Source organism: Acanthochromis polyacanthus, chromosome 10 (assembly GCF_021347895.1).
Source record: "Acanthochromis polyacanthus isolate Apoly-LR-REF ecotype Palm Island chromosome 10, KAUST_Apoly_ChrSc, whole genome shotgun sequence".
NCBI classification, from domain to species: Eukaryota; Metazoa; Chordata; class Actinopteri; family Pomacentridae; genus Acanthochromis; species Acanthochromis polyacanthus.
This window is the reverse complement of record NC_067122.1, coordinates 36,568,014-36,581,520: the sequence shown is the minus strand read 5'-3', so window position 1 is coordinate 36,581,520 and position 13,507 is coordinate 36,568,014. Positions and strand designations below refer to the sequence as shown.

General features: G+C 39.8%; 1 protein-coding gene across 2 annotated transcripts in view; it reads left to right on the top strand.

Moving 5' to 3' along the window:
* aff2 (AF4/FMR2 family, member 2) overlaps positions 1-13,507 on the top strand; it is a 241,069-nt gene that overhangs the window by 72,471 nt on the left and 155,091 nt on the right. For both annotated transcript variants that reach the window (XM_051954950.1, XM_051954949.1), the window contains exons 3-4: positions 8,042-8,702; positions 10,126-10,559. In XM_051954950.1, the coding sequence (XP_051810910.1) occupies positions 8,042-8,702; positions 10,126-10,559 (1,095 nt within the window). The remainder of the gene's footprint in view (positions 1-8,041; positions 8,703-10,125; positions 10,560-13,507) is intronic.

The window sequence follows — 13,507 nt, the reverse complement described above, 5'->3', positions numbered from 1 at the left end:
CTCGCTGGTTCAGGGGGAAGCGGAAGCAAATGAGAGGTTGTTCTGATAATGAATCCAATCCAGGGTGCTCTACACTCCAACTAATTGTTTCCGGCTAATTAATGGTGCTGAGGTGAGGTCAAGATGTGTGTGAGAGGAGAGAGCCTGAATCACTGTGGCTGGCCTCTGTGTGAGGGGTGAGATTTCAGACATCACGGGAATTATCCATGTTCCAGTTTTAAAAATACAGTGATGTGATAGAAATAAGAAAATGGGTTGTTTTTTCTGGCCTTGAACTGGAAGAGCGAGCGGAGCCTGGTCTTATTCCCAGCTGGTCACATGCAGACGCTTTGTCATGACCCCTTGGCGCCACATTTTAATGCACTTGGTACCCCGCAGCTGCATTTTCCAACATGCCGGCTGATGCAATTGACCTATAGAATTCTTACAATGTCAGAAATTGACACCATGAAGCCGTAACCAAATGTTCTCTGCTGGCGTCGTCTCCATTGTGCAATGAGCAGTTTCTCCTGCTGTATTCTAACCCTACCATAGTCTTTCTATAAACCCAAACCAAGGAGATTTGATGCCTAAACTCAACCAGACAGCGAGTGAAAATGAACATTAAGTCCAAAAATAAATTCAAAGTGAGGCTTAAAATCCATGTGACTCACTCTACCACCCCTCCAGACTCTTTATGTACAAGTTTTACACTGGAAAATCTTGAATACGACTATCAGTGTGTAATGCTGCTGCAGGTAGAGGACATGACACCATCTGCATATCTGTGAGACACCAGCAGCATTTGAACCCCTGGGAACGACAATGGGTTGATGAACAACGTCTTGGTCTTGATCAGGATTACTAATCAAGTAGGACAAACATTTTTTGTGTGTGTCAGAGCCACAGCGGGGCACAGGAGACTCGAGTTAGCTCCATATCGTTTGGTTGTATATAAAATCTGATAAATCAGCAATATGGCTCCTCTGTCTCCTGGTCTTGTCCTGTAGAGGAAGCTTGTGCGAGTTTGTTTATACTACCACCAAAAAGTTTATTTTTTTCTGTCACGATAACAAAAGCTTGGTAAGGCAGATTATCCCATCATAGGAAATTGGTAAGACTGTAATTTTCATCATTTTGTCTTTGTCTTCTTCCTCCAACTTAGCATCCTGAAATATCTTGTTTTGTCTCAAAAATGGTCAGAAACATACATGTTACATTAAAACAACTGGAAAACCAGCAAATATTCACATACAACAAAGCTAGAATGGGATTTTTTTTTACATTCTTGCTGAAAAAAAATGACTTATATGACTCAGTATTCATCAGTATGTGTCTATCTGCACAAATAATTGTCAAATTACAAAAGTTTGAAAATTTCTGAGTTGCACTAAATCTATATTTGGATTGACTCATAAATTATCTAGGACAGTCTTCACTCACACCTGATGCAGAATTCTTACAATAGTTTTCTTGCAGAAAGTTTTAGTGGGCAGAAAATCTATTTATCATCTATGGATATGCTGCATTAAGAACCCTGGATTGCGTTCCCTTTCACTGACGGCTATCTTTATGTTCTTATTTTTTACCGGTATGAGTTTGAGGCAAACACAGTGTGGTTAACATTAGGGGAATTTATGAGTAGGTTAGGGGTAAGGCTAGGTCACTCAAACATCTGTTAAAGCAACCATGTGGAGTTTTCATCAATAATAACGCTATGAATACGCGTTTTATGAAGGGGTCATCACTTTGTACCATTATGAAGTGGTGTGAAAAGATGACAAAAAATCTGCTTAATGTTCATTTGTTCACAAAGATACACGGGTGTTTTGATGACGAACACGAAATGTTAATTTTACTTTTGTTTGTTTACATTAAAGCTTCATGGAACACTTTTAAGATTGAGGAAAATTCCTGTTTGCAGTCAATTAAAGGGCAGATAATACCTGCAGGTCTGTGATTAGATGCACTTTTTTTGTTTCTTGTATGACAGTTTATCAGCCTAGCAACGTAGAAAGCAATAAAACTTCTTATATTTGTTCCGACCTTTGGCATTGGAGATGAATTCAGAGATGAGCAACTGTTTATTATGGAGGCAGTTCCTCTGCAATGCACCGCTGAACTGAGGTTTTCAGTGTCTCTCATTAATTACAGTCATTAGCTTAACAGGGAGACTGTAACTGAAGGTAAAATAATTCAGATAAAAGGGGTTGGGGTTGGGTCACTGCTTCATTTATAGAGGACAACATGTTTACTAGTTTAACATTCCAGCTTCTTCCCAACTAATCTTTTCCCTCCGTGCTCTTCCCCACTTTATCTCTCGCTGCTGCTAAACTTGAAAAACGGCTTTGGCACACCTTGCTACTTTCTTCTGCTGATTTATTTGCCATGTGAACAATTTCGCGTTTTTTTTTCCATACCTGCTTTACTTCATACAACTCAGCGCCTTTAGCACTGCCTTTACAACCTCGCTGCACTTTCTCTGCTCTGAACTGCTCCTTGTAATTATCACATATAGAATTTATAGAGCTTTAATCGTTTCTAGTCTTTCATTTTTGTGTGTCCATCACTTCCTGTCTCTGTCTTTCTCCCTCTCTCTCTCCAGTATTCATTCTCTCTGTCAGCTATTAGCTAATCCCTCTTCTAATCCTGTTAAAGAGCGTTATGCTGTTAGCAGCTACTTGGGATGATCTATTCACACACACCAACACACATTCACACACACATATAGGTATTCATCCTCTCCTTCTCTTCTGTTTTCCATTTTGCCTCTCTGTAAATGTGTTTTCTGTTCCTCTTCAGCCACCAGATCTTTTATTCATGAGACTGAGATGGAGAAGAGATGGGCTAATTTATTCACAGCTAACTTTGGCTCGCCACGGTGTGTGGTGTTTGTGTGTGTGTGTGTGTGTGTGTGTGTGAGAGAGAGAGAGAGAGAGAGAGTACACGCAGAAATTACATCTGTTAAGATTATTTGAATGCAATTCTGTCCTTTCTTGTAGGAATCTTTTGTAAATAAGGCTTGATTCTTTGCCCTGTTCCATTTTTTGGTATTTTCATGCCTCTCCGACTTTATTAGAGTGTAAAAAAATGAAGGATACAGAGAAGTAGCTTCCAGTCAGGTTTGAGTTGAGGTTCTTGTGGTGCACAGAATCCTAAGGATTAGTCATCGTAAACTCAGGACTACTACTACCAGAGTAAACCTATGATTTGTAGCCATTGCAGAGAGTTAAATTGAGGTCAGATACCTTAAAGGCATTATGGAGGATGTTTTTTTTTTTTGTTTAATTTGTCTGATTCACATAAAATGAATATACTGACCTTTAGTAGACTTGTATGTATGGTTTCTAAAAAAAAATTAAAAATAAAAAAAAAATAACTGTGGACATGGCAGGACCTGAAAAACATCAGCCAATCATTGCGCTCGGACCGAGGCGTTTGGTTTGCTCCCTTTCCTGTCAATCAAAAATCTTCCGGCTCAGGTCTAGTTACGTAGATTACGTACGCCTTGGACTTACATGTTTTGTGTATGTGTTGCTTTGGTATAGCTTCGTAGTTAGCTGGCGACTTGTTTTGCTCATCTTTTTTTACATAATGGCAGATAAAGATCCAGGGGGACCCAGCCGTAAAAGACAACTTCACGAGTCCTACGCAAGTTTCTGGAGGGGGGCGTTTCTTCGTAAATGTTAAGAGGGGGGAGGTTAGAGGGGGGTGAGGGAGAGGTTGTATGTGCGCATGCGCATGCTACGTTCAAAGTCGTAGGAAATTAAATCTCCTCTAATGCCTTTAAATGTGTACCATATTTTGTGAAACATAGACTTTTTGGGATTGGGTTCCTCCTATTTGAAGCTAAGAAAAGTTAAAGTGGGCGTTATTACCTTGGAAAGCATTTTAGCTGCAAATTTAAAGGACTCATCTGACTATTGATCGCGGAGTCAGTGAGGGAATGCAAGAGGTAAAAGCAGAAGTTATGTCACCACTAGACTGATCTAATTGGGATAGGAGGAGCTGTTGCATAAATCAGATGAGGTCCCAAAGGAATTCCAGCCTGATGCGAGTATTTTCAGAGCTGAGGGGATTACCTAGTTAATCAGAAACTATTCTGACACACGAATAACGGTTTGAAACTTGTTTAAACAAATAAAGGCCAACACTTGCTGCTTATGGCTTCTGAAACACAAGGATTTGCTGATTTTTGTAATTATATATATGATTGTAAATTAAACCTCTTTTAGAATTTAGCGTTTTTTTGGAGTGTTGGTTAGACAAAAGACACAAATTTCATTCTAGCCTCTGAGAAACTGAGATGGGCGGAATCGGTCAACAGCTGATGGACTGGTTCACCACGTGGGTTTTATCAGAAATATCTCAACAAATATTTAATCAGTGATGGACAGTCTAATCTTAGACATTTACTAAAGCACTTTACTTCAGTACAATTTTGAGGTACTCTTAATTAATTTGAGTGTTTCAATTTTATGGTACTTTATACTTCTACTAAATCTGAACTCTAGTGGGAAATATTGTGCTTTCTGCTCCAGTCCATTTATCTGACAGCCTAAGTTACTTTTGAAATGAAGATTTTACACAATAAATAAAAGCCCTATTAAGATTAAGCCAATGGTTTCCAACCTTTTTTTAGCTTCTTAGTTCTTACTAAACCAAAGTGGAGTCTGGCTCAGATTTCAGATGTCTATAAATTGTTAACATCTCAACCAAATATTGACTTTTCCATCTAAACTTCCCACATGGTTTCATTTCATTAAATGTTCAAATGATCCAATATTTCAGCAAAAAAATTATAGAGAATGCCCCTGAACTGTAAAAATATTTGTGTTCTTTCTTCTTTCCTCTTTCATTCATCGTGTTTGGAGCCCCAGATTTAACTGCTATCCCTGTATACAAAGCTATATATAAAGTAAGTCAAACTAGCTCCACCTACAGCAGCTACAGCAGTAACCTGCTGCTGACACACTAATAAATTAATTATTTAGCAACATTTTGCTGCTAATGCATGTACTTTCTCTCTTGTAAGGCTTTTCACATGGGACTCAAACTTATAATGGAATATTTTTACATTGTTGGTTTCCTAATAAGCTACAAAATGTATCACAAGTGTCAAGGCTTGAAACTGCAGTGTACCTATGACAAAAGCAAAGATTCAATCCTGTCAACTTGCAGGGTTTTTGTATTCTTCTTCTTCTTCAGAATCAGTTTCCAGGTTGAACATGTACAGCTGAATGAGCCCAATATTACAACTTGCCACTGTGTTGTGATGAGTAGTTTCATAGTGTTTGAGCAGAATCTGGGGAGAGCTGATGTGCTCGAGCTGCAGGAAGTTGGAGATACTGGTGGAGAGAGAGACGGTGACTTCATAGATCTGCAAGTTTTAAAGGAGACAAGTTCCATCAAAAGGAGACAAGTTCCATCAAAATTGTAAGGCAGGAAGGGATTATTTTAATAGAAAGAACTTCTAAATATGTGTTTTTGTGAGTTTAATCAATGGAGTAAAGGATCTGAATACTTCTTCCAGCACTGTTTGATGTATTGCCATGAAAGTTTGTACAGATGGTACCCAAAGAGAAGTCCTAATGGCTTTTTTCCTTGAGCGCCATCATTGGGTCAGAATTTTAAATGTGTCTATTACTGTGGTTTATGGGAGGAATACTTAAATACGAATTGGTTGGTGCTAATTACTCCACCAAGGAGGCGGAGTCTCAGCAGAGTTATGTGACGATCGGTGTCTGTCTGTCTGTCTGTCTGTCTGTCTGTCTGTCTGTCTGCAACATCACTCAAAAGCAGACCAACGGTTTTGGATGAAATTTTCAGGAAAGGTCAGAAATGCCACAAGGACCAAGTGATTAGATTTTAGTAGTGATATGATTTGTGTATTAGGAAAAGGCGTCACTATATCTATGATAACAAGTGGACACTACATCAGCTGCCTGCAGACGATCACGATTGTGATCCTACTACAAATCGACTGCTGCGGACTTATCAGGACTTAGAAATGATACAAGGAACAGTTGATTAAATTGTGGGGGTATTTCCATCAATTCCCACTGCTTGCCACATATTTAGGTCACAGGATTCAGTATCCATACATAACATACACATGCATAACACATGTCTGTGCTCAGCGCAAGGTCATTTTATTGGTGGGTACATTTATATTAAATGGACACATTCTATGTTGCTGTGATTTCTGCCACGTATTTTTTCAAGCTTTTATCCATCAGAAATGATGCGACTGAGCACCCTTGGTACTGAGCTCTCTGAGTGCTTTTCTTGTTGGCAAATGTTAATATGCTAACAACATAAACTAGGATGTTAAACATTATACCCGCTAAATATACGGACTAGGATTTTCATTGGATCCTGATATTAACATTTTGGTCAAATCACCACTTTTCCTTACTGAGCTGATAGCATCACAGTATACTCAGCTTCTCTGATTTATTTTGTTGATTAATCAGCTAATCGTGAAATAATGAGCACATCACGTTCAAGATTAACAGTGGTTCAGTGTTCCTGACGGGTGTGTGACTTGCTGGAAACCAAAACATCCGTTTCAGTTGTCAAACTAATCTGATTATGAATAAAGGCCACCACAATATAGCAATTATCATCAAATGGTGCTTACATGGCCCTCTATTAGAGCAAATATCGGGGTGGTGTTAAACTAATTTGTAATGTTGTGAAGTGCTCAACATGCACGCACACACACACACACAGACACTTAGAATTCCCTCCTCGGCAATAAGACCTCTCCATGGATCATTGCATGTTATTACAGTATTATTTGGTTATTGACTGAGGCTGTGTGCATAGGAAAACAAAACCACACACACAGACATCGCCAGGATTTCTGCATTTTGGAGAAAAACAAAAGACATGTGGATGATGCTGATTAATTGAATTCACTGATTTTCCCATAAGCTGCACGGGCCAAGCAATTTTATAACGTTTTTTTCTTTATGATCACAGTACAAATAAGTGTAATTTAAAAGTCAACCGCGGCAATTTCTTATGAATCCTCACAGCTGTGTGACATATAACATGATCTCCACTAATTCTACCTAAAATTAATTAAGCTCTTCCTCTGTGTGAACCTAAATTATTAATTCAATCATTTAGCGCTCCAAATACAAGCAATTTCACCCTGTCTCGCAAAGTAGATAGAAGTTCTTTTTCATTGTTCAGCCTTTAAAGCTACTGTACATGTATTTATTATCCCGCTATCACTCCACTATTCCTCTTTATGCCTGAGGAAGTCTATTGACCAAACCTCCAAACTGATGTACAATAAAATTACAGGGCCACATTTCACATTGATCTTGCTCAGTGTTTCCATTGTTCATCATTTGTCTGTACTTGGTGATGAAATGTCATGCTTAAATTATAGGCTGTAGATCTTGCATAATTCAAACTTGGCTCATGATTAATATTTGCTTCACAATTTGTTGCTCAGGGAGAAAAGAAATGTCAGTGGAAGGGGATAAAAATCTACTGGTCTTCACTTTTTTCCTCCTCCTCTTTCATGGCATTTTGCAAGGATCTGGTTCCAAATATAGAAGTGCTGAAACCACTGCTGATTGCCCTTGTCCTTTCAAAAATGCCAAATGATCAAATCATGTAGTTTCATCATTAAGGAGTCTGTCAATGACTGACACAGAAGGTGCTGTTGAGCTATTCTGAGGACCATCTCAGCATTACAGCGCTGCAGCTAAAGGTGCTATATCGTCATCTATCAGTAAAGCCTGCGCTGTCCTCCAAGCGATGATTGCTGGAGAATCTGGGGTCAGGCTAATAATGATTCCTGCCCCATTAATTTTACTGCTCCATCCAGGACTGGACCCTCTTAAGAGTGGCATGTATTTAATTAATCATCCCATCCTGATGCCTGGTCAGTGGCCACACTATCTATCTTTCACTATTCCTTTCCAGATGAGTAAAGAGGGCTTTTCATCAAGCTGGAAGAAATGGAAAATGGAAGACTTAATTAATACTCTTCTATTTTTCCCTCCCCCGTGTCCTTTTCTTCTTTCTTTTCTCCTGTCAGACTAATAAAGGTGACGCGTTGGCCAGTCGTGTCCAGAACACACTGGGCTCCTATGAAGAGATGAAGGACCTGTTAACCAGCCACTCCAACCAGAGCCACTTGGTGGGAATCCCCAAAGGCAGCGCTGCCAACAACAACCTGCAGCAAACCCCGACCACCTCCACCACGGAGAGACCCGCCATGGAGCCCAGCCAGCTGTTCAACGAAGCCCTGAGAGGAGGAACTGCTGGTGGAGGAGGAGCAGCAGAGGGAGGTGGGGACAAGAGGACGGCACCCTCTTCATCTTCAGCTTCAATGCAACCACCCGCTTCGACCACGTCTTCGTCAAACGCCACGACGGTCTCACATCAGAAGAAGTCGCGGAGCTCCATGGACTGGTCGAGGGGAGGCCATGGACAGAACGCCCAGGCAGCAGGCCTCGTCCTGGGGCTGGGACAGAACGGACAGGGGCAGGTGGCAGCAGCAGCTGCTACAAGCAGCAGAGGGAAGATGTCTTTATTAGAGGAGCAGCAAATGCAAAGGCACGAAGAGCTGTTTAGCTCACTGAAAGATGAACTCGGTCTAAAGGAAGATTCAAGCCCTTCCTCCTCCTCATCCTCTTCCTCCTCTTCTTCTTCTAGGAGACACTCCTCCCACCCATCTAAAACCCATCCTCTCCCAGGTAAGTCCAAAACGGAACAGCCTCAAAGAAGAATTGGGAAACTCGATTGCTTTCTTGGTGAAATAGATGACCATCACCATTCTCAGGTCTAAATATGAAGGTAGAGCCGCTAATTAGCTAAATGTAGCACAAAAACTGCTAGCTTGGATCTCCAAACACTAAAACCTTCTGCCTTCTTGGATGTCTAATTTAACATGTCATGTCAAAATTGTTCTACTAGTTGGATTTTATTGGAATCACGCTCACTATTTTCCTATACTTATGATCTTTAAGCTAAACCAAAGCTAATAAACTCCTATATTTAAACTCATCATTATCCTACAAATAGGACAGTAGTGTCATTTTTCACATCTAACTCTTGGTAAATGATGAATTTTGTGTACACTACCGTTCAAAAGTTTGGGGTCACCCAGACAATTTTATGTTTTCCATGAAAATCTCACACTTTTATTCATGTGCTAACATAACTGCACAAGGGTTTTCTAATCATCAGTGAGCCTTTCAACACCATTAGCTAACACAATGTAGCATTAGAACACAGGAGTGATGGTTGCTGGAAATGTTCCTCTGTACCTCTATGGAGATATTCCATTAAAAATCAGCTGTTTCCAGCTAGAATAGTCATTTGCCACATTAACTATGTCTACACTGGATCTGATTAATTTAATGTGATCTTCATTGAAAAAGAAATGCATTTCTTTCAAAAATAAGGACATTTCTAAGTGACTCCAAACTTTGGAATGGTAGTAGATCTTCTAAAATGTTCAGTCAGTCCTTTTACAGGAATATTTCACAATGTGTTTGATTAAAGCCGACGCTCAACAAAAAGCTGTCTTTTTATATGAACACATTCTGATAAACATGAATTATATTTTTCTTGGTTTTGTCTGACAAAATTGTCAATGCTGTTCTACCATTTGTTTTTTTTTGTTTTTTTAACTCAGTTTCCTTCTGGATTCAATCTTTATGCCACACGAAGCTAATCAGTTCCTGTCTATAAAATTATATTTAGCTTACAAACATGACGGCTGTATCATTTTGTAATGTAAGTTTTGTTAACTAAGTAAATTTGTCCTTTTAGAGGAGTGTGGAATGTCTCAGTAAATGAAAAGCTAATTTCATAACACATTCTGATAGACATGAATATCTGTTTCTTTGTTTTTGCTTGAGCCATGAACACTGATGCATAATTTAAGTGAATAATTTCAGTGAAAAACAGACTTTATCACCTTTTATGAAAATTAACACCTGCATCCAGTGATTTCCAAACCGCCATCAACATAATTTGCTTTGATTGTGATTGGCTGCATCCATCTGGAAGACAGAACTTTTGGCATTCAACCTTCATTAGCATTGCAACAGGTGTTTCTTTGGTTAACTTTACTCTTCTTCTGGTGGTCGTGTTTTTCCTCCTCTCTTGCAGATGGTGCCAATTTTCGATCTGCTACCATCGACGGCGGCCACTTTAAGTCTTCCACTAACACAGAAAATGGTGGACATTTTAAATCCTCCCCGTTTGAAAATGAAACCGGCTCTCACCTCTCAACGTCGTCCTCGCCGCTGGCTTCCACGTCGGTCCTGACGACGCCCACTCCAGGTCTGACCACGCCCACATCTGGACTGACCACGCCCACCTTCCCACCTGGGAGCCTGACAGGGAAGCCGATCGCCGTGCAGCAGAAGCCCACAGCGTACGTTCGGCCAATGGACGGACAGGACCAGGCGCCCAGCGACTCCCCCCAGCTGAAGCCCCCTCTAGTGGCCACAGAGGGATTTAACAGCAGTCAGTCTTACGGAGGAAACTCTGGAAATGTGAAGAACAAGCTGCCAAAGCTGAGTCTCAGCCACACGGGAGAGGTAAGGCTGTTACCTGTTATCCATATGGAACGAATGAGCACTGGGGACTAAGCGAAAAGTCGATAAAGTGATCCGAGCAGTGGCAAATTCCATTATTGTCAACTAGGTCACACATAATATGCCATCTTTTAATAAATTATTATTAGTGGTTTTACAAAAAAATTGTAAATACTTGTCATACATGTCATAATTGTGATACACAGCAGAGACATAAAAAAACATATCATTAAGTATAGTTAAATTTTACAATGCATGGTGAGCTCACAGTATAATACAATATAATATGATATAAAATGGATAGATTGATAATGTAATAGCAGCTGGTGATCCTGTTGCAGCAGATGTGTTATTATTTTACATCTTTAAAAGTCCCGTCAATAGGTTTTATGTAAACAAAATAACTTTAACATCGATTTTTATGTGTGATGTCTTCAGAAACCAAGACATTTTCAGTCTTCACAAAAATCTTAAACATTTTCAGCTACTACTCTGTTGGATTTTTCTCAGTGACTCATGGCTAAATAATAAAAAAATGGGGTTGAAAATTTTGACTGACACTAAGAAAACAACCTGTAGTCTACTGAAGAAAATTCGATTTGTCTGAAATCATACCGTCTCTTCAACCAACTGATTTGTCGCAGGGGCAAAAATCTGTCTTTTAATGAACTCAGACCACTGAGCAGACTGTACCTGCTGGCCTTACTAGCCTAAATGAACTAAAAATAATCAGAAAAAAGTTTGTATTTGCAACATTTTAAATCATTCAAACCTGGTTGTTTTATTCTGATTTGATAATTACAGTTCAACGTGTACCTGCACGTGCTTATAGGATTTCTGAAAATAGACTCAACTCTATGAACTGGTCGCCTCAGCATGAAAATAATTATGGAATAGATAAGAATAGGCAATTAAATCTGCTGTTTTTAGATGATGTCAGTGTTGGTTGAAAAGTTTTCGCTCGACTTTTTGTCCATCTGTTTGAACACAATGCAGCCACAAAGACTTTGACAATTAGTTTGGAGCTGAGCAAATGTTCAGTGAACGTTTAAGCTGTAAAAGCAGGTTTACAGGTAGTTTGTTTCTTCTGCCACCAAAGATAAAGGCTGTTGATGTAGAGCTTTTCTCATTATGAATGTAACACCAGTGATTGTCTATATGAGAATTTGGTAAAATGAAAACATATGTAGAAATTTTGATTATGTGGAATGTAGATTGGTGGATGGGAATATGTGGCATCTTGCTTTTTTCCAACTGCAAACCAGTGAGAAAAGAAACACAGAAATCCGTTTATTCAAACCTGTTACAAAACAGGTGTTTGTGTGGAATTGCATCCCTCTTAAGAAAAGCTAGCAGAGAAAACCGGATTTCAGGTCCTAAACAACTTGATTCAGGGCTTATTTTTAGCAGTTATGTCTGATATATTTTGTATTTAACAGCCAAAAATGTATTTATATAAAATAACAAAGGTGTAAGATTAATAATAGTTTTTGTGTTATAATGCATTTAGTCATACGTCAGACAAATTTACAGTTCTAATACCAGTATGGCAAATGATCCCTTAAATGGCTGCACACTCTACTGTAGCATTACTCATGCTGGAGATGTAGTGTTTGATAAAATAGACCCCTCATAACACCTAAAATTATTCATGAGCATCTGGTTGAAATGGTTAACAGTGACACATGCTGTCACTTCTTTCTCTTCTGACGCCGAGCGCATGTTTGCACTTCTTGATTCGATTCCAGCCGCCGGTATTATTTAGTTAAATAATATCACGATGAATATTCACATGTTGGGCTAATTGTTATGTCAAACGAGCCTGACGAAGCCCGGCTCCTCCACGAGTCGCTCACTCACTTAACTTCCCGACCTGCTCTTCTCTCTCGCTGCGTCTATCTGTCTGTCGCTCACTCACTTTGCTTCTCAAAACGGCGAGAAAAAGGCTTGATGATGATGTGTGTGTGTGTGTGTGTCAGTGTGTGTTGTGTGGAAGTAGTTGACAAGCGAGTAGTCATCCATATCGAGCGAGCCAGCTGTTCCTGTGCTTTGATAGAGCCGGTGTGTGTGCAGCGCTGCAAATGAGCCCGAGATGGAGCTTTGAGCATATGGCACCGAGAAGGAGAAAGCGAAGGGGGAGACGGGGGAGAGAGGGAGGGGAATTAAAATATACTTTCAACACTTTCTTATGGAGGGGGAGCGGGAGAGCATTCATGGCCATGAGTGGTTTCTTTCACTTTGTTTTTCACCCACACATCCATGGATGTTTGTGTTTTTTCGTTTTTTTTCCCCACTCCTCTCATATTTACTCTGACGAGGCTTTATTGGAAGGAAAATGTAAACTTGATACAGACTGAGGGGGAGGAAAAAGAGGGATATGAGAGGAAAAAGGGGGGAGAGCGATGATGAGAAATGTGGGGAGGGAGGGAGAAAGACAATGAGTGACTGATTACAGCACCTTATCATTGCTGTATTTGTTCTGGTTAGATGAGTTATTGGATGTGTTCTGCAGCTTAAACAGCAGCAAAGCGGAGGCCTGAACCAGAAAGCAAATGAAAGGCTTCAAGAATTCTGCTGCTCATTTTATGCTGGTAATCGAGGGGGAAAACGTCCACTTTTTGAACCTTTTGATTAGAGAATCTGTGCACTGAAAGCTAAGCAGCACTGTAACAGAAATAGTTGGGTGATTTGTTATTTCTTAACAAAGACGGACGATTTAATAGGAGTTCCACATGCATGTGCATCTCCAGAGGAACGTTGTTGCCGGATGCTTTAACGAAATCTGTGGCATTGTTTATTCTACAGTTCTGTTTTAGCTGGTAGTCTTCCTTCTTTCCTTTCTGCAGTTGCTATTTTTAACTGTATATTGAAGTAAAAACAGTGAATATACCTTCAATAAACACTCAGTTTTGGGCAACTTGATACAGTCCTGCTTCGCCAACCCTTTCTGT